Source organism: Rhinatrema bivittatum, chromosome 13 (genome assembly GCF_901001135.1).
Source record: "Rhinatrema bivittatum chromosome 13, aRhiBiv1.1, whole genome shotgun sequence".
Classification (NCBI taxonomy): domain Eukaryota; kingdom Metazoa; phylum Chordata; class Amphibia; order Gymnophiona; family Rhinatrematidae; genus Rhinatrema; species Rhinatrema bivittatum.
This window is the reverse complement of record NC_042627.1, coordinates 58,228,365-58,250,577: the sequence shown is the minus strand read 5'-3', so window position 1 is coordinate 58,250,577 and position 22,213 is coordinate 58,228,365. Positions and strand designations below refer to the sequence as shown.

Sequence of the window (22,213 nt, the reverse complement as noted above, 5' to 3'; positions counted from 1 at the left end):
AAAAAAATATATAAGGAGCTTCCGAAAGCTAGTCCAAAAATGTATTGTTAGTCCAATAAATGTCACCTTATTTTTTTTTTTGTTTGTTGACTTGTGGTAAAACTGAATGGAAAGTGGGAATCTATATTTATCTTCTTCTCCTCTGTCATAAGCTGTGTAAGGCGTCCCTTCTCTTTCCCTCTGTCGTACATATTAGTAGAAACTGCAGTGAGGCAGACACCTGCATAAATATTAATAAATAAATACACTGAGGATCAGGGATTTGAAGTCGGCACTAGCTGCCTTTGCTGATGTTATTTTTGGCCTTACATAGTAACATATTTAATGACGGCAAATCAAGATCAAAATTGTCCATCCAGTCTGCCCAGCAAGTTACCTAGGATAGCAAGTGCACACTCCATGCAGTAATATTAACTTTAGGTGTAACAGAGGTTATCCAGTTTCTTCATTTCCATTCTTTAGTCACTAGGTATCCTCTGTACCTTGACTTCACCATTTCTTCTGGGAGGGCATTCCATGTATCCAATACCCTTTCTGTGAAGAAATATTTTATGTTGATTACAAAATCTAATAGATTCAATAATCCACTCTCATTTAATTTTTAGAATGGACTATGGACTGTTGGACCGATGCTTAAAGATGACCCCGAAGCGGCAAAATATTGAGTAATAGTGTTCTCTATCCACGGGGTGTTATGAAGGTCCGTGAAGTGAAAATAAAAATATACATATGGTAACTGGGATTCTAAAAATTAAATGAGTGGATTATTGAATCTATTAGATTTTGTAATGTTTTTTTGCAATAACCTTTTGATTTGTTGATCAAGGGAGGATTATTTTCTTATAAGAAATATATTTTATGACATTATTCCTGAGTTTTCTTCTTAGAGTTTCATGTTATGACCCAAAGTTTTTTCCATTGATAAGCAGGGCTGAATTAGCAATGATCTGTGGGCAACATCATCATGGGGCACTGAATGGAACCATCTCTCCAAGCTAATAGAGCTTTGAGCTCTGCTGAGCGTGTGCAGAAGTTTCTGTGCCGGCATTGCCTCAGAATCTTCTCAGTCTGATTTTAGTCCATGCTTTGCACGGGCAGCTTATCTGTCTTTCTCTCTCAAAATTTTCTCCTTAGTCTATTTTTGATACCCCTCTGATTCTAGTGAACCACAGTAGCACTTTTCAGTGCTACTTGCTTCATATAAAAAAAAAAAGATAGAGAGCGGGGAAGTTCTGTGAGGAACCTCTCCAATGGCCTCCAAGAAAACCATTAGCGGCTTTAAATCCTGCTCGCCTGTGGCCAGATGTCTGTCACAGATGACCACAAACTACGATATCTCTGCCTGGGGCAAGACCATAAAGACGTAAGACTTGCTATACTGAGTCAGACCAAAGGCTATCAAGCCCAATATCCTGTTTCCAATAGTGGCCAAGCCATGTCACAAATACCTGGCAGTAAGGGGTAAATTGATTCCAAGCTGCTTATCCCAAGAATAAGCAGTGAATTTCTGCAACTCCGCCTTAATAATGGTTAATGGATTTTTTCCTCCAGGAACTTGTCCAAACCTTTTTTAAATGCAGCTACACTAATAGCTTTCACGATATCCTCTGGCAACGAATTCCAGAGCTTAATTAAGCATTGAGTTAAAAAAATATTTTCTTTTATTAGTTTTAAATGTATTACCTAGTAACTTCATTGTGTGGCCCCTTGTCATCATACGTTTTGAAAGAGTAACAACTAATTAACCCTGCGTGTGGTCTGATATCCCTAAGATTCCTACAGTCAAGAGCAGCCAAGATAACCAGTTTGAGGTCCAGGAACAAGAGCAGATCAGCTTCTAGAACTTATCATTCTTCCCCTTTCTTAAAGACCAGCCGCAGTAGATCCTCTGGTACTACTTCATCACACTGTGATGACTCATACTGGACTGTCCGTGGCACATCGAGCCCTAGTCAATATAAGTCCGCAGAGTTGGTCAGAGTGCCTTCTAAGGCAAAGCACTGTGACTCCTTGTTGCATGGTGCAATCAGCCCCAGTGCCATCTAAAAAGAGAAAATCATTGATGCAGCATTGAGTAAAAGAGGTCGCAAAAAAATATGCATTGGCATCATCAAAGCAATCAATGCACGGAGCATCGAAATCACCAAAATAAGCGCTGCATCAGCCTTGCCAACACATGAGAAATCAGGGTACTTGGGCACACGGGGCTTCGAAGGCCCCGAAGACAGATGCATCGAGACTTTCGATGCATGCTGCGTTGAAGCAATTAATGCTTTCTCCATGCAGGTTGTCCACACAATTCATATTGAACACTTGATACATCAAATGTTAACCTCAACACAAGTTTCGATGCACAGCATCACTGAATCAATTCACCTGACACATACAGCACTGGAGATTCTCCATATCATTTCAGATGTCAGTGTAAACCTCTCCCTCTTATCACCTCACTCTACAACCTTCTAGGAGGTGCAGAGATGGAGACCCATATTTTCCAGGACTTCCAGTCTGTCCTGGAGAATGTTATGTGCAGGAGATTTTGAAAGCTGCTATTCCTACGCAACTATATGCAGCATATGGCGCTTCTCTGGCAGAGGCCATACTACAGCTCGCGGCCCCCATCACCAGAGCCTTGTCAGTCTCCCAACTTCTGATCCAGGGTGACAACTTACTGTCTCTAGATTCGGTATGCCCCATTCTTTCATTACCATCCAGTCTTCCACCAGTAACAGAGCATGAATCTGTTCTATTGTCAGAAGAAGACTCCCTGTCACTAATGCCAGCATAGAGGTCTCAACAAGCCATGCAGCATATATTGAATATAGTACATGGGTTTTTCACCTCCTTAGAACAGCTGACATTTCTGCAGGTCTACCCAATCATTCCCTTTTCACCTCAGAAAGTATGCCATGTGCCCCGCAATTGTCTTCCGCCAGTAAATGACTTTCACCTACTTCAGTTTCCTCAGCGGTAGTCAGTCCTTCTCACTCTCCACAATCTTCCTGGTTCAGTACTCGTTCTCTAGCTGAATCATCATCTCCACTAGAGGATTTAACATACTTCAAATTTGTGGAGAAGATGGGAACAGTGCTCAAATCTGTATTATATCTTCTCCACAAATTTGGAGTATGTTAAATCCTCTAGTGGAGATGCTTGATTCAGCGGCTTTGGAGGTAGGTCAGAAGGGATGCCCATGGAGCTGCGAGGGGACTCCTCTGGAGAACAATTACTGGACCAGGAAGATTGTGGCGCTTCTGGTCCCAGAACCAATCCTTGAGGAACTTACACTTTTTGATCTTCAGCATAGGTTCCATTTACCTCTACTCACTGACATTTGTTAGTCTGCCAATTTGCAATCCGTTCCATTGCCCTGGGATCCGCTCCTAGGCTTCTCATTTTATTCATGAGCATCTTATGTGGGACCTTATAAAAAACCTTGTTGAAATCCAAGTAGTGGAATGGGATCTGCCATGGCCAACCGGGCCACTTATTGGCTGTGGCAGAATGGGATCTACTGTGGTCATGCCACCACGGGATGTGTGATGCTGGTAGTGCCCAGGATGCCCTTCAGCTCATGGTGCCCCAGGCAACTGCCTAGCACACCCACCCCAAGCACCGGCTCTGCTGATCTTTAGTTTCCAGCCTCCTCCCTGTTAACATGTTTGTGAAGCAGGACTACAAGTGCCCTTCTCCAGTCTTGTGGCACTACTCCAATCTCCAAGGATCTACTGAACAGGTCCTTGAGTGGACTCACCAACACTTCTCTGAGCTCTCTTAGTATCCTGGAATGTATCTCATCCAGCCCTTTGGTCTTATCCACATTCAGTTTTGCTAATTCCACTCAAACACTCTCTTCTGCAAATGGAGATGTATCTACTTCCCTCTCATCGATGCCCTCTCATTGTCTGCCAGCATCAGTCTTTCTCCAAGATCTTCCTTAGTGAACACTGAACTGGTTATTCTGCTGTTTCTTCATTTTTCTCCACACTTTGCTCCTATGACTCTTTTCATTCTTATGATGCTACCTCTGGCCTTCTGGCCTTTTTCCATTATATCTGAAAAATGCTTTGTCACCTGCTTTTTCTTTTACAATCCTTTCTTCCACTCACACTTTCTCTGTCCTGATTTTTCCTCGTCTCCTTCAGCTTCACCAGATAATCTTTTACCCTTAGATATAAAAAAAAGAAATCTTGATCACAAAATGTTGAAAATTGATAAAATCTTTTTTTCAATTAAGCCTTTAATTTACCCATTTCTTAGTTAATCTTTATAATCATTACAAATTGTAAAATGAAAGTGGTGTTAATTAACAGAAATGTACAGCTGTAGACGCCTAGGCAGCATTGAGTTTTTATGATCCATATTTTTATTGTCTGATTATTTTTGTATCATGTTTATTATTTGTTACCTGTTTTAATTATGAATATTGTTATTGTAAACCACTTAGAAATCGATAAGTGGTATTTATTTATTTAAAACTTTTCTATACCGACATTCAAGGAAATATCACATCGGTTTACATAGAACTGGGGAAACCATTAACTAAGGAAATGCGAAGTTACATATAACGTAAGGGAGCTGAACTGGGAGACAGGGCTAGAGTAGAAGAGTCAGGTACCAGGAAAGATATGGTAACAAAAGTTTACAATTGTATAAGAAATATAACAATATATGAAAATTATTTACAATATGTACAGTATATATCGAAGCAGTAACTTGTATTTAGTAGTACCCATAGAAGGAGCAGCGGGTGGGGGGCTGAGATCTAGGGGCTGCGGGATTAGGTAAAGGCTTGTGAAAAAAAGCCAAGTTTTAAGGTTTTTTTTTTTAAAGGTATGGGTACAGTGTTCTTGGCGCAGGTGAGCAGGCATTGAGTTCCAAATTGCTGGTCAAGGATGGAAAGGGCCCATTCTCTCATGGCAATGTGATGGATAAGTTTGGGGGGAGGAATGCAGAGGATTCCTTTATACGCCGATCTCATGGGTCTGTTTGAGGTGTGATATTGCAGGGAGTTATTCAGCCAATGGATGTCTGGGTTATACAGGGTTTTATGGATGATAGTAAGAGACTTGTGAAGGATTCTAAAGCGTATAGGGAGCCAGTGAAGGTCCATGAGTATGGGGGTAATGTGATCTCTTCTACGGGAGTTGGTGAGGATTCTGGCCACCATGTTCTGGAGCATTAGGAGCGGTTTGATCGAGGTAGCGGGAAGGCCTAGGAGGAGGGTGTTGCAATAGTCAATTTTGGTAAAAAGTAAGGTCTGGAGGACTGAGCGAAAGTCATAGGGATGGAGAAGTGGTCTTAGTTTTTTTTAGAACGTGTAGTTTGTGGAAACATTCTTTCGTGGTAGCATTTATACATTTTCTTAGGTTTAGGTGATTGTCTAAAGTGACTCCTAGGTCTCTGACATGTTGGACCTTAGCTGCTGGTGAGTCGGATTGAGGACCGTTGTGATGGTCTGGAGAGATGAAGAGGAGTTCTGTTTTGGTTGTGTTGAGGGCGAGATTGAGGCTGGTGAGGAGGTGATTAATTGAGGAAAGGCAGTTATCCCAGATCTTAAGGGATTTGGGGAGTGATTCTGTTATGGGGATGACTATTTGGACATCGTCTGCGTATATGTAATGAGTAAGGTCTAAGTCAGCGAGGAGTTTGCAGAGGGGTAGGAGATAGATATTGAATAGCGTGGGGGAGAGGGAAGAGCCTTGGGGTACTCCACGTGTGAGGTTTATGGGGTTAGATTCTTTGCTGCCAATATTAACCTTGTAGCTTCTATTGTGGAGGTAAGATTTAAACCAGTTCAGGGCTGTTCCTTTGATGCCGATTTCTGAGAGTCTGTCTATTAAGATGTTATGGTTGATGGTGTCAAAAGCTGATGAGATGTCAAGTAGAGCAAGGATGAAAGATTGGCCCTTGTCTAATCCTAAGAGGAGGGTGTCAGTGAGAGAGAAGTAGAGTTTCGGTGTTGAAAAATTTCCGAAAGCCGAATTGGGACGGGAATAGCAGGTTGTTCTTTTCCAGGTGATCCGTGTAAGTTTTTAATAAATAAATCAATCTTCCCTTTGTTTCTCTTTTTTAGTTCCTATGTACTTTTGAATGCTGATCTTTTTGTCTTTACTTTCTTGGCCACCTCCTTGGAAAACAATCTGTTTGCTTTTTCTTATTTACTTTTTTTACATGAAGGTTTGTTGCCTTTGTTATAATTCCTTTTAATTTGGCCCACTGTTGTTCCACTTCATCCATCTCATTCCATCCTTCTAGCTCTTCCTCATGGTATTTTACAGTTTTACTAGTGTCAGTATCTTTGAAATCCAGGACTTTGATCTTCATGTGACTCCTCTCTCTCTTGGCTGTTATATCAGACCATAATTTTTGATGGTCACTGGTACCCAGGTGGGCACCTATCCAGACATTAGAGATACTGTCTCCATTTATGAGCACCAGGTCCAGCATTGCTCATCCTCTCATGGGTTTCATTACCATTTGTCAGAACAGAACCCCTTGAAGGGCATCCAAAAGCTCTCTACTTCTTGCAGAATCCAAAGCAGGTATACTCCAATCCACATCCTGCATATTAAAATCTCCAACGAGCAACGTCTCCCTTCCTTCCCACCTTTGGATTTCTTCAGCCACATCTCTGTCCAGTTCTTCTGTTTTGATTCGGAGACTAGTAGACTACACCGGTGTAAATGGAAGTACCATCGTCTTTTTAGAAGAAAGCCCACAACACTTCTTTCCCCATGCCTCCTGCATTTCAGTTGCTTGAATATTGTTTTTGACATAAAGAACTACTTCTCCTTCATTCCTGTCATCTCTGTCCTTCTTCAAAAGGATATAGCCTGATATGGCCATATCCCATTCCTAAGAGTTTCTGAACCATATCTCTGTAATAGCAACAGTATCCAAGTCTGCCTCCACTATTAGGGCATGCAGGCCTTGAGTTTTATTGCTCAGACTATGAGCATTTGTACTCATAGTTTTCCAGCTTTCCTCACTTGGCTTGCCCTTTTATTTAAAAGTGGATTATTGAACTGATTTTTGTTAATTTCTCCACCCACTTCTGTACATGTCAGGGGCATCATTCCAACTTTCTTCTGCCATCCCGTCCTCTAGGTTAAATACATTATGAAATATCTGAACTTTGCATTTATGATCCTTCTTCCTGCAATGGACAGATGTAGGCCATATTTACCATATAGCCTTTTACTGTTCCATATGCAGCCCCAGCCTCCAATATATCCAAAATCTTCTTCCTTACACCAGGTTTTGAGCCATGTACTGAAATTGTCTATATGGTTTAGCCTTTCCTTTCCCTTTCCATAAGAACATAAGAAATGCCATACTGGGTCAGACAAAGGGTACATCAAGCCCAGAATCCTGTTTTCACCAGTGGCCAATCCAGGCCACAAGAACCTGGCAAGTACCCAAATACTAGATAGATCATAAGCTACTATTTACTCCTGGGGGAATTCTGCGCAGAAAATAGCAGAGGAGACCCCATCATGCTGCGAACGGAGTGTGTCCTGCGGCACACACTCTGTTCGTGGCGAAGATGAAGGCCCGGCGCGCCATTTGCGGCACACGGGGGCCTTCCCTTTTCACCGCGAACAGCGCGCTGGGCCTTCATCTTCGCCGCAAACGGAGCACATCCCGTGGCATGCCGGTGAGAGAGAATGTGTGTCGGGAAGGGGAGGGTGAGAGAGAGCATGGGGGGGGGATGCCGGTGAGAGAGAATGTGTGTCGGGGAGGGTGACAAAGAGCATGGTTGGTAAGAGGGGGGTGGGGAGGGTGAGAGAGAGCATGGGAGGTAAGAGAGGGTGGGTGGGGGGGATGTTTGAGTGTGGGTTTCAGAAAGAGGGAGCCTATATGAGGGGAGGGGGATGCCGGTGAGAGAGGAGTGGGGGAGGGTGAGACAGCTTGGTTGGTAAGTGGGGGGATGCCTGAGTGTGGGTTTCAGAGAGGGAGCCTATATGAGGAGATTGTGAAGGAGTGAAACATAGAAACATAGAAATGACGGCAGAAGAAGACCGAATGGCCCATCCAGTCTGCCCAGCAAGCCTCACACATTTTTTCTCTCATTCTTATCTGTTTCTCTTAGCTCCTTGTTCTATTCCCATTCCACCCCCACCATTAATGTAGAGAGCAGTGATGGAGCTGCATCCAAGTGAAATATCTAGCTTGATTAGTTAGGGGTAGTAGGGGCAGTAACCGCCGCGATAAGCAAACTACACCCATGCTTATTTGTTTTACCTAGACTATGTTGTACAGCCCTTGTTGGTTTTTTTTTTTTTTTCTTCTCCCCTGCCGTTGAAGCAGAGAGCCATGCTGGATATGCATTGAAAGTGAAGTATCAGGCACATTTGGTTTGGGGTAGTAACTGCCGTAACAAGCCAGCTACTCCTCGCTTTGTGATTGCGAATCCTTTTTTTCTTCACCCCTGTCGTTGAAGCTATGCAGGATATGCGTGAAGCATCAGTTTTTTGTTTTTGTTTTTGTTTTTTTTTCCCCTGCCGTTGAAGCAGAGAGCTATGCTGGAAATGCGTGATGTATCAGTCTTTCTCCCATGCCGATGAAGCAGAGAACCATGCTGGATATGCATGGAAAGTGAAGTATCAGGCACATTTGGTTTGGGGTAGTAACCGCCGTAACAAGCCAGCTACTCCCCGCTTTTTGAGTGCGAACCCTTTTTCTTCTCCCTTGCCGTTGTAGCAGAGAGCTCTGCTGGATGTGTGAAGTATCAGTTATTCTTCTCCCCTGTCATTGAAGCAGAGAGCTATGCTGTATATGCATTGAAAGTGAAGTATCAGGCATATTTGGTTTGGGGAAGTAACCGCCGTAACAAGCCAGCTACTCCCCTCTTTGTGAGTGCAAATCCTTTTTTCCATTACCTCTTGCTGTTGAAGCTTAGAGCGATGTAGGAGTCACAGTAAGCATGTGTATGTTTATTTAATAAGGGTATTGTGTCAATAGCCATCATTCTGGCGAGTCACCCACTCTTCATTGGCGGCCTCTTGACTTTATGGATCCGCAGTGTTTATCCCACGCCCCTTTGAAGTCTTTCACAGTTCTGGTCTTCACCACTTCCTCCGGAAGGGCATTCCAGGCATCCACCACCCTCTCCGTGAAGAAATACTTCCTGACATTGGTTCTGAATCTTCCTCCCTGGAGCCTCAAATCGTGACCCCTGGTTCTGCTGATTATTTTCCTACGGAAGAGGTTTGTCGTTGTTTTTGGATCATTAAAACTTTTCAAGTATCTGAAAGTCTGTATCATATCACCTCTGCTCCTCCTTTCCTCCAGGGTGTACATATTTAGATTCTTCAATCTCTCCTCGTACGTCATCCGATGAAGATCCTCCACCTTCCTGGTCGCCCTTCTCTGTACCGCTTCCATCTTGTCTTTGTCTTTTTGTAGATACGGTCTCCAGAACTGAACACAGTACTCCAGGTGAGGCCTCACCAAGGACCTGTACAAGGGAATAATCACTTCCCTTTTCTTACTTGATATTCCTCTCTCTATGCAGCCCAGCATTCTTCTGGCTTTTGCTATCGCCTTGTCGCATTGTTTCGCTGTCTTCACATCATTAGACACTATCACCCCAAGGTCCCTCTCCTGCTCCGTGCACATCAGCCTTTCCCCCCCCATCGAGTACAGTTCATTCGGATTTCCACTCCCCATATGCATGACTTTGCACTTCTTGGCATTGAATCTCAGCTGCCATATCTTCGACCACTCTTCCAGTTTCCTTAGATCCCGTCTCATTCTCTCCACTCTTTCTGGCGTGTCCACTCTGTTGCAGATCTTAGTGTCATCTGCAAAAAGACAAACCTTACCTTCTATCCCGTCCGCAATGTCGCTCACAAAGATATTGAACAGGACCGGTCCCAACACCGATCCTTGCGGTACACCACTTAAAACCGCTCTCTCTTCAGAGAAGGCTCCATTTACCATCACACATTGTCTTCTGTCCGTCAACCAATTTGCAATCCAGGTCACCACCTCGGCACTCACTCCCAAGCTTCTCGTTTTATTCACCAGTCTCCTGTGCGGAACCGTATCAAAAGCTTTGCTGAAATCCAAGTAGATGACATCTAGTGCTCTTCCTTGATCCAATTCCTTGGTTACCCAGTCAAAAAAGTCAATCAAATTTGTCTGACAGGATCTTCCCCTGGTGAATCCATGCTGCCTCTGGTCCATCAATTCTCCAGACTGTAGATAGTTCACTATTCTCTCTTTCAGCAGTGACTCCATTACTTTTCCCACCACCGAAGTGAGGCTAACCGGTCTGTAGTTGCCTGCCTCTTCCCTGTTCCCACTCTTGTGAAGCGGGACCACCACCGCTCTTCTCCAATCACTCGGCACCACTCCCGTTTCTAGGGATCTATTGAACAGGTCACACAGCGGACCCGCCAGAACATCTCTGAGCTCCCTCAATATCCTTGGATGAATCCCATCAGGCCCCATGGCTTTGTCCACTTTCAGGTTCTTTAGTTCTTCCCACACATTTTCTACTGTAAAAGGATTTTCATCTATTCCCCTTCCCTCCAGTTTCTTGTTGTTTAGAGATGGTCCTTCTCCAGGGTCTTCTTTAGTGAACACAGAGCTGAAGTATTCGTTTAATATTTCTGCCATTTCTTCGTCTCTCTCCACACATTGATCATTACCACCTTTCAATTTCACTATACCACTTTGGACCTTTCTCTTTTCGCTGATGTATCTGAAAAATGTTTTGTCACCATTTTTTATCTCCTTGGCAATCCTCTCTTCTGCTTGACTCTTTGCCAACTTGATTAATTTCTTTGTCTCCCTCAGTTGATACAAATATTCTTCTTTGTGCTCCTCCCTTTGGGATCCTTTATATTTCTTGAATGCTGTTCTTTTAGCTTTAATTTTGTCAGCCACCTCCTTTGAGAACCAGATAGGTTTCAGTTTTCTTTTGCTTTTCTTTACATTTCTAACATATAGAGCAGTTGCCTTGGTGATTGCTCCTTTTAGATTGGTCCACTGCTGATCCACATCTCTCTCGTTCTTCCTCCAGGTAGTTCCCCATTTCCTCAAAGTCTGTGTTTTTGAACTGTAAAACTCGGGTCTTTGTGGTTCTGTGTGTGAGAGATTGGGAGCTCGTGTGTGAGAGATTGGGAGCTCGTGTGTGAGAGATTGGGAGGTTCTGTGTGTGAGAGATTGGGAGCTCGTGTGTATGAAAAAGGGATTGTGTGTATGTGAGGGGATTGTGTATGTGTGAGAGAGAGCCTGTGTGAAGGGCTGCATGAGAGAGAAGAGAGCGAGCCTGTGTGAAGGGCTGCGTGAGAGAGAAGAGAGCGAGCCTGTGTGAAGGGCTGCGTGAGAGAGAGAGAGCGAGCCTGTGTGAAGGGCTGCGTGAGAGTGAGGGCCCTGTATGAGGGGATGTGTGTGTTCGAGAGAGTGAGGGAGCCTGTATGAGGGTGTGTATATGGAAGGGACACTTACAGTGAATTTCTAGGGAAATTCTGCTCAAAATATTTAAAATTCTGCAACTTTAAGTAATAACTTTTTTCTGTAATAATTTAAAATGTAATGACTTAAAGACTGTCATGTAAATTCTGTTATTTTGATCAATATAAAGTTTGCAGAATTTTTAGTTTTTGTGCGCAGAATTTTAAATTTTTTTGCACATAATTCCCCCAGGAGTAACTATTGCTTATTAATTACCATAATAGCAGTTTATGGATTTAACCCATGAGCAAGTAGTACTTCTGAAAAGGCAATAGTCTTGGCTATATGCCCAATGTGCTTCCTCAGAGACTGGAAATCTCTCTATCCTACTTAAATGCTATTTCTAGAGAGCTGATTGGTACCCAGATAGATGATGATAAGAAAATTTGAAGAGCATTAAAAACATAGAAACATAGAAATGACGGCAGAAGAAGGCCAATAGGCCCATCCAGTCTGCCCAGCAAGCTTTCACACTTATTTTCTCATACTTATCTGTTTCTCCGACTGTTGAGTTCAGGGCCCTTATTGGTAACTTTTTGATTCTAATTTCCTTCCACCCCCGCCATTAATGCAGAGAGCAGTGTTGGAGCTTAATCAAAGTGAAGTATAAGGCTTAATGTTTGAGGGTAGTAACCGTCATATTGAGCAAGTTACCTCGATGTTTGTATACTCATACTGCTCAGATCAATGCCTTGTTAGATGTTGTCTGGATGTAAATCCTATTTCTTCATTCCCCCCCTGCTGTTGAAGCATTGAGCTGCGCTGGATATGCATTCAAAGTGAAGTATCAGGCTTAATTTGTTAGGGGTAATAACCGCCGCAATAAGCAAGCTACTCCTGCGCTTATTTGTTTACCCACTGTGCAATTCAATCCTTGCTGGTTGTTGTCGGAATATAAATCCTCTTTTCCACATTTCCTCTTGCCGTTGAAGCATAGAGCAATGTTGGAGTCGCATTAACCGTGTGAATGTTTATTGATTAAGGGTATTAATCACCATGTAGTAGCCGTCATTCCCGCAAGTCACCCTCATACCTCTTCTCTTCATTCCCATCCTCCAGGCTTTATGGATCCACAGTGTTTATCCCATGCCCCTTTGAAATCCTTCACAGTTTTGTCTTCACCACTTTCTTCGGAATCGCGTGCACAGGAGAATGGGCGCTCGCCCACTCTCCCGCGATTTTTACTGTATCGGCCTGATATAGATTAGTTGCCTTGGTAATTGCTCCTTTTAGTTTGGTCCACTGTTGTTCCACATCTCTCTTGTTCTCCCAGCCTTCTAGTTCTTCCTCCAGGTACTTCCCCATTTCATCAAAGTCCGTGTTTTTGAACTGCAAAACTCGGGTCTTCGTGCTACTTCTCCGTATCTTATTTGTGATATGAAACCATACCGTTTGATCACTGGTGCTGAGGTGGGCACCCACCTGAACATTAGAGACATTATCTCTATTAGTGAGCACTAAGTCGAGTATAGCTCCCTCCCTTGTGGGTTCCATTACCATTTGTTTGAACAGAGCCCCTTGCAGGGCATCCACTATCTCTCTGCTACTATTAGATTCTGCAGAAGGGATTCTCCAGTCTACATCCGGCAGATTAAAATCTCCAACAATCACCACTTCTCCCTTCTTTCCCATCTTTTGGATGTCTTCAACCAGATCTCTGTCAAGCTCTTCCATTTGATTTGGAGGCCTGTAAACCACTCCAGTAAAAACAGATGCTCCATCATCTTTTTTTAGGTCAGCCCATAGAGCTTCTTTGCCCCATCTTCCTTGCAGCTCAGATGCTTGGATATTGTTTCTGTAATAATCAAAATATATAAATAAGTAACACCCCAGTGAATTTTTAAAATTTTGCAAATTATTAAATTATTGATAACAATTCTCTGCTCACAACCAAGTCTTTGTTTAAATGACCACTGAAAAAGATTTTTTTTGGAAAGGTCAACTGCAATGTGTGGTGAAACACATGCAAGCTGCCTAATTTGCTAAAACCGCAAAATTTTTAGACAAGTAGAGGAAGGGTTTCATATATAAATGTTTCAGCCCAACACACGGTCTGATAAATTTCCATGTATAATCATCAACCAATCCTCCTCCACCTGTTATATTATTTTTAGCTCCGTGCAACCCTAGTGAAAACTGCAACACATTTTTTGTCCCATTATTCCTTAAAGACGATTTGTATTTATATGTAGAATTCGAATATCATTTAATTGAGCATAGCTTTCAGAGTCCCGACTTATCTGATGATGTTAAATCCACCCTATTTTGCGGTTTTAGCAAATTAGGCAGCTTGCATGTGTTTCACCACACATTGCAGTTGACCTTTCCAAAAAAAATCTTTTTCAGTGGTCATTTAAACAAAGACTTGGTTGTGAGCAGAGAATTGTTATCAATAATTTAATAATTTGCAAAATTTTAAAAATTTACTGGGGTGTTACTTATTTATATATTTTGATTATTACATGACCAATTCCCCAGAACATTTTGGTGCCGTTTGAAATTTTTGGATATTGTTTCTGACATAAAGAACCACTCCTCCCCCTTTCCTGTCCTCTCTGACCTTCCTTAAGTTATAGCCCGGTATTGCCGTATCCCAATCATGAGATTCCATGAACCACGTCTCCGTGACAGCAACAACATCCAAGTCCGCCTCTACCATTAGGGCTTGCAGATCTGGGATTTTATTGCCCAAACTACGAGCATTTGTGCTCATAGCTTTCCAGCTTTTCACGTTAAGGTTACTGCTTTTCTTGGACTCCTTTTGTGAATTATTTAGTTGAGTTTTGTTATCCACTTCACACTTGGGCTCATGATAACAGCCCTTAAGAGTCAGTTGAAACCTTTTTTGATCCGTAATAGAAATGCATTATAAACCAGGAAAAAGGCCAATTCATCATCATCGTATATCTCGCTTTTCCAGCTGGGGAGTTCACAGTGAGCTGGCTAGGAGTGTCCTGAGGACTGGCTAGAGAACCACTACTCTACGACATCAAATTCAAACTCCTAATCCTTGCCTATAAAACATTCAAAGGTCTAGCACCGATCTACCTCAAAACATCTCTAACCTTGTACATACCTACTCGCTCCCTGGCACAGGCTCGCCTAGTAGTGCCATTCCCCAGGACAATGTACCTCAATATACAGAAGAGAATATTTGCAGGATTGGTCCTGACTCTAGGGGACTTTCCACCTCCCCACATCAGACTTATCCCGGATCTACTGTACTTCAGAAGACTGGTGAAAACCTGGCTTTTAAGGCAGCCTTTGGTACCAACCAGTGACACAAACCCTGCTAAACTTTGTACATAAATCCTCTACCTCTCTGCACAATACTAACCCACTTAAATTATCTATCCCCCTCATCCACAAAGAACCTTGAATGTATCTAACCAAATGGACCCCTTTTATATAACCAGTACACTGTTATTTTAAACTCTAATTAGTATCAGTATTGTACTCAATTATAACCGATATCTTCTACACTGAAGTTTTAACTAGTATCCGTATTGTACTCAACCAACTATGATGTACTATCCCTAAGGTTTTAGCTAGCTGGAAATGTTGTATATCTGTAACTCTTATCTATTTAAAGCTCCTATAGCAATAGCCTATATAATTCTACTATGGCACATTCTGTACTTCGAGTTTCAGGATATCCACAGTAAATATGCATAAGCTAGATTTGCATGCACTGCCTCCATTGTATGCAAATCTATTTCATGCATATTCATAGTGAATATCTTGAAAACCTGATTGGCTAGGTGTGTTCAGTGAACTGGGTTGAGAACCCCTGACGTAGAGAGTTGGGAGCTAGTATAAGGTTTTTAGAATCTGTGGTATATGAGCAGATTTGTTTGCATTTCATTGACAGATGGGCTGCAGTATTTTGTATGCGTTGTAGGTGTCTGTTAAGGATTTGGGGATTCCTGCATAGTCATTTGCTGTAGTCTAAGAGGAAAAAACAGTGGCTCAAACAGCAGTTACAAAGGCAGTGTCATCCAGGACAGAGTGTAAATGGAAGAAGGCTGTTTTAGTCACAGCTTGGATCTGGGATTTAATGGTTGGGAATCCAAGATGAAGCCCAGGCTCCAGGCCTGGGAGCTAAGGGTTAGTGTTGTTCCTTCAAGGTTCACTTTTAGGACAGAATGGCTTGGTTCATTTTTCCTGATCCATAGTATGTTTGGTTTTCTTATGGACCGATCATAAAAGATTTTTTTGTCCCATTACTTCATAGTGGTAATCTTTGTCAATTTCATATATGTGTTGTTTTGCCTCAAACAGCATTCTTTCCTAATCCACTTTTTGTAGGACTGACCACTGGCATTAATTAAATGTGAATATTATGTGTTTGCAAGCTATTTTGAAAATCCATCTCCTTCAAGTAATTTCAACATCATTGTAATAAAAAAGTGCTGAGCAACATTTTTCAATTGTTCTTGGTTTTGCTGGTCTTTGTAAGTGCACATATCTGTGTGAGAGGGGGTAGAAAAGAATCTCCCTTAGAGCTGACATAAGTATTACTGTAGGATGTGTAAGTAGGAGGCACAGAACAGCAGTATTAGCCATTCTTTATAAACTGAATCCCATTTCTTGGATTTAACAAGCAGACCTTTCTAAAATATATATATTTATTGTATGTAACATTGTGACAGGGTGAAATAATAAGAGGAAATTAGGGATTTGTGTCACAGTAAAACACGCTTGTTAAGTAATATAGGGAATCGCATACTTATTCAATCTACAGTTGTTTTGACTAGATTGCTGGGAAAGATAAAGTAAAACAAATGCCTTATTTAGAACTGTGAGATTTTTGATCTTTCTACCACCCTCTGTTTCAGGACTAGTGGTCCAGATGGTCAGCATTTTTTCTCAAAAACAGAAAATGGAAGATATCTAGTTCTATAAAAATGTGTTCAGAGATGGGTCATTTAGGTTATATGTGATATTTCCACGACCTTTGCATGCCTGCAGTTTAATTTTCACACCTTAGGGTTTGAACCAATGAGCTAAAGATGTACCAGCAGGAGAGTCCTAGTTGCTTAATATTGTTATACAGGCCTTAAGTTTTCTGATTACACCACTGCTTCTCACTGGACCATTAAATTAAGACCAGTATAATAATAATTATGTGGAAACAAAGCTTTAATATAGTCTGACAGGACAGATTTTTGTTACTAGAAAACAAACCATGTAAACAGCAACAGTTCAGAAAATTAATAACCATGTTTCCTTATCTATGCAGACCAGTCCAAACAATGGCTATATCCTCTTGCCAGCAGATGGAGACAGAGAGAAAAAAGCTCAAAGCTGATTTTGCTGCTTTCAGTATTTCTGTCTCCAGCAGATGATGCATGTGTGGACTGGTGCTGCTGCTAGGAGTAGGCTGCTCCCAGTACACCTTTAGACCCAGTTTCCCGGTGGAACATGGGGGTGCTATAGGACTGATTCTCCCTTTCACCTTGGGGTCTGAGTTCCCACACTAATGGATCAAGCACTGGGTAGTTCTCTTGGTGGGGGCAGGCGGCAGACGCTATGCACAGGGCTCCTGGGATAACAGTCTTCATGCTGACTGCCAGGTTGAGGGGGAGCATAAAAATAAGTCTGCACCCTGTCAAAAACAAAACTGGGTGGGTTTCCCAGTTTAAAGCACTGGCCTATATGGGGGAAGGCAGCACTATATGATATATGAAACAGGGTCTGCTCAGTGTGCTGTTTCCGCAAATTCATTTTGTCCTTGTTTGTGCTGCTAGACAGTGAGCTAACTGTTTAAGTAAATAAATGAGTCTGAGTTCTCTTGCAGGACCAAGCAACAGTTCACATGGCCATTGCCATCGTTGTACAGATGAATGTTTTGAGCTGTCACTTTTGAGACCCTGAAGTATAAGGACCTTTGTCCTACTAGGGATCTGGTGGTATCCTCACTATGTAGCCTGAGCAGTAAAGCCACAGCCAGTCTCTGCCCTCTGCGAGATTTGCGAATTATGTCTTCATCCCAATCTCCTTTGGTCGAAGGACAAGATTGAAGGAATGAACCCTCTCAACAGGAAATATTGTCTCCTCCATAAATTGATCTCACAGAGGCTCCATATTCTAAGGTCTGCTACATGGTCTGCTTTCACACTGAAGGAAGTAACCCCTGACATCAAGAATCCTCCCTATGTAGCCTGGTTTCCTTAATAGCCAAGGTTGTAAAAGAGAATGGAAGGAATCTTCTAGGGAAGAATCCTCTGATTAGAGTGAAGGAGCACCCTGCTTGCACCTTCAGAATTCAGCCCAAAGAATGTACAAGCTTCTGACGGATACACGCACCAAACATCGGATACCAATCATGTTCTGAGCCCCCCCCCCAGTTTCTGCTTTCCTTTATTGGCTTAAGAACTTGCTCATCTAGGAACTTCATGGGGATGATCTGAAATCCATTCAGAGGAAAATATCAGGTAAGTTTAAATTTCTCCTTTCTGCTCACACATCCTGTTTTCTGTGCAGAAAACCTGTTTTGTGTTCAAAGCATATTTTGTGTGTGCACATCTTATATTCTGTATATAAAATATAATTTATGTGCAGAAAACATGACTTGTGCACAAACTGGATTTTCTACATGAAAATCTTAAGTACAGGGCCCCTGCACCACAAACGTCTTGTTAAATTGGAGGTAAAGTGCATGCAAAAGGTTGCTAGAATATGTGTACAGCCCAGCACATCTTATTACATTGGGTCCTAAGTTTGTATTAGAAACAATGGAGGGTGAAGTGACTTACCCAAGGTCACAAGCAGTGTCAGCAGAATTTGAATCCTGGGTTCCCTGGTTCTTAGGCTAGGCTATTTCTTCACTCTAACTTTTAGTGGAAACATCTAGAGCACATTATTTCATATTGTGCTCTAGATCAGTAGTTCTCAACCCTGTCCTGGGGACCCTCCCAGCCAGTCGGGTTTTCAGGATCTCCACAATGAATATGCATGAGAGAAAATTTGCATACACTGCCTCCATAACATGCACATTTTCTCTCATGCATATTCATTGTGGATATCCTGAAAACCCGACTGGCTGGGGGGGGTCCCCGGGACAGGGTTGAGAACCACTGCTCTAGATGTTCCTCCAAGAAGATAAGTTCTTGGAGGAGAAGTCCATTACCTGCTATTAAGTTCACTTAGAGAATAGCCACTGCCATTAGCAATGGTTACATGGAATAGGCTTAGTTTTTGGGTACTTGCCAGGTTCTTATGGCCTGGATTGGCCACTGTTGGAAACAGGATGCTGGGCTTGATGGACCCTTGGTCTGACCCAGTATAGCATTTTCTTATGTAGGCTTTTAAGGAGGAAGCGTATGGAGGGAGCACCACATCTGGAGTACAACCACCAGCCAAAATATGCTGTAATTTTATTAAATATAAAAAAAAATGTTAACTATTTCTTAGTAAACCCAGCAAATAAGTGTCTTGGTATTTTGTTTAGTAATTCATTGAACTTGAAATTTGTGGTTCAAAGAACTTCCGTTTTCATGTTTTGCATGGATTTAGTTTTAATTAAATTTTTGAGAGGAGCTCAAATGAATCCATAGCTAGGATATGGGAACATGGGCTTTCATTCACAACTACACAGGAATTCTTTTTCCCTATTTTTACATCCCCACCCAACTCACCTAGCTCAATGCTCCAGGGCTCCTTATGGATTCCTGCAATTATGGGCCCTAAATCTGGCCACAAAGTGTTGCTGTTGTGCAGTGACTATGGTGCCCTTCTCCCCCAAGGAGTTGTGAACACTGTGACTACAACATGCCCAGCTGGCCTGGGGAGAGGAAGACAACCCCAGAGTTGAACCCATATCCTCTGTATGGCAGTATACAGCCACGGAGCCTCCGGGTCAGTCTTGTTTTTCTGTAATTTGTTGGGATGCTGGTTAGTGAATCAACAGAAGCATTATATGTAAATGATGTATGTTTTGGGGTTCCCACATTGCTTTTCCTTATAATCTCAGGCAAGGAAATGATCAACACAAAGGTCTAACAGCTAAGGCAGTATTTCCAGAGCCATGTGCCTTCAGAACTGATCAGGTGTGCCACAGAAAAGCCTGATGCTCAGATCCAGGCCAACATCTGGGCTCTGCTCTGAGCACCTCCCAGCAACAAGTGATGACTTTTAAATGTGTAGGCATGCCTTTCTCGAACATATATAATCATGCATGGTTCTTCTTCCTAGCTACAGCATGAGCCCTGGAGTGTGGTAAATAATGGGCAGCATGTAGGACAAGGATAGAAGAGCCCTGCTTTATTCAGTCCACAGCACCTCCTCATCTTCTCCCTACTGACGTTTCCTCCTTTTTCTTCCAGCCTCTGCCACAGACTGAGTAAGATGGAGAGAGCATACCCTGAGCACTGGATGTGACTCATTCTGAGTATTGGGAGCAGCAGCAGCAGTGGCAGCCAAGATATATAACCAAGCTAGCTGCCTGCCACACTAACTTCTCCCTACTCCTCCACTCGTATATAGAGGGAGCTAGCCTACTGAGATGAGTTTGTGTGTGTCTCTGTTGTCCTATCTCTCCCTTTATTTTAAAATTTGGAAGAGAAACTGGATGAGACAGTCAGTGCTTCCCTAACTCTTCCACTGACCAGATGCATCCTCTTCATGTCCACATTTCCTGCCCTGTGGAAGATGGTGTACCAAACAACATTTTTGTTAATGTTTGTGTGCCTTAGGCTTAACACTGAGCTAAGAAACGAAAACAGCTGTGCAATATTTATCTTGGTTGAATAAAACATATTGTAGTCTCCACTGACGCTAGGTTTCTCCAGGAAAAGAATGATTACACATCTTGAGAAACTGGATGTACAGGCTCTATTTTTAGACTTTGGAGCGTGACTTGTATATTCTATTTCTAGTTATTTTATTTATATACAGTCGATCTATACAAATACAATCATGGCGTTTCACAGAAGATTAAAACATTTATAAAACTGCAAACAATACAAAAACATAAATCAATATAAAACAAAAAAGACACATTTGCTACTCATCACAGTACTTTTTCTTTGTTATTTTTTTTTCTCCCACCTATACGCCTGACTTAGTCTGTTTCAAAAGCAATTCTAAACAACCACATTTTTAAACTTTCTTATTCGCTTGATTTTGACACCTTTAGCTCCAGGTGGAGCAACTTCTTCAAGGAAATCTGTATGTTCCCTTGCTTATTTTACTTTAATTTTTTAAGGTTGCATTTGCAGCAAAATTTCTTAATCATTTATTTATTTATTTATTTATTTATTTAAATTCTTTTATATACCGAAGTATAGCAGATTGCCTTCACTCCGGTTTACATTGTAACAATTCATACAAGAAACACAGTTTTTTTTTTTTGTTTTTTTTTAACTCATAACGTAAGAACAGAAAAATATGAAAATAACACCTCAACAGAGGTAGAGTAAAACAAGTTAGCAGTATACAATGTACATCTTAAGTTCGAAGAAATTTAATACAGAAGTATTAGGGTTCAAGATGAGGATTAATGTTATTTGAAATAGTCTGTGAATGATTGTCTAAACAACCAAGTTTTTAGTTCTTTTTTGAAAGATTTGGAATCTCTGATAGAACTTAAGTAGTTTGGAATAGAGTTCCATTCTAAGGGTCCTGCTATCGAGAAGGCTCTATTTCTAGTAGCAGATAGTTTTGCAGATGACAAGGGGGGATTGATTAGTTGTAATTTTTCAGAAGATCGTGAAGAACGGGGAGACTTGTGAATTGCGATCATATTATCTAGAGAGGAATTCTTTTCTTTGTAAATTTCGCTATGTAGAATAGTTAAGGTCTTGTACTTGATTCTTTGTGAGATTGGTAGCCAATGAAGGTTTTTTAAAGTTGGAGAGATATGATCAAATTTCCTTTTGCCCGTGAGCACTCGTGCTGCTGTGTTCTGTAATAATTGTAACGGTTTTAAAGTGGATTGAGGAAGTCCTAAAAAGATTGCGTTGCAGTAATCTATGCTTGAGAAAATAAGAGTTTGTAGAATCGTTCTAAAGTCATTTGGGTACAGTAAGGGTTTGAGATGTTTGAGAATCTGTAGTTTATGAAAGCCTTCTCTCATTTTTATGGCTATACAGTTTTTAAAGCTCAGTTCATTATCTAACCAGATACCAAGGTCCTTCATGTTGTACATTTACAGTTCCATTCGGGCTAGATATGGGCTTTCCAGTATTCACTGTATAGCAGACATACCATTTTCATTTGGTGAATTCCTGAAGGATGCATAAATTGGGTGTTGGAATAACTTTTCAGGATAAGTTGGCTCAGTGATAAATGCACACTTTTGTCTTCAGTGATCTTTTGGACTATGTTTGCATGGACTGCATTAATATGTTAGTGGATAAACAGCACCATTACTGTCAAATTTAAAATAGTGTGAATGTATTCCTTTAAATAGGATAATTATCGATACATTGTGTCCGATAAAGATCTTTTTATTTAACATGCCACATTCTCTTTTTTTGTTTTTTGCAGAATGTTCAATTATCAGCTGAAGTAGAACCTTTTATTCCTCAGAAGAAGGGACATGAAACACTTATGATCCCTATGGCATTCTCTAATGATAGTGGTGGTGCTGGTGGGACAGATCCTGCTCCTATCCCCAGCTACTTGATTACCTGCTACCCCTTTGTACAAGAAAACCAGTCCAATAGGTAATTTGCATTTCTCTTTGGTGTATATGTTGCTTTGTATGGTCTGTGATTTAACTTTTCTGTTTTAAATATGA

General features: G+C 41.6%; 1 protein-coding gene across 2 annotated transcripts in view; it reads left to right on the top strand.

Annotated features, from left to right (window-relative positions):
- The window catches only part of SECISBP2L (SECIS binding protein 2 like), a 111,251-nt gene that overhangs the window by 5,481 nt on the left and 83,557 nt on the right, over positions 1–22,213 (top strand). For both annotated transcript variants that reach the window (XM_029574945.1, XM_029574946.1), the window contains exon 2: positions 21,961–22,139. In XM_029574945.1, coding sequence (XP_029430805.1) covers positions 21,961–22,139 — 179 coding nt within the window. The remainder of the gene's footprint in view (positions 1–21,960; positions 22,140–22,213) is intronic.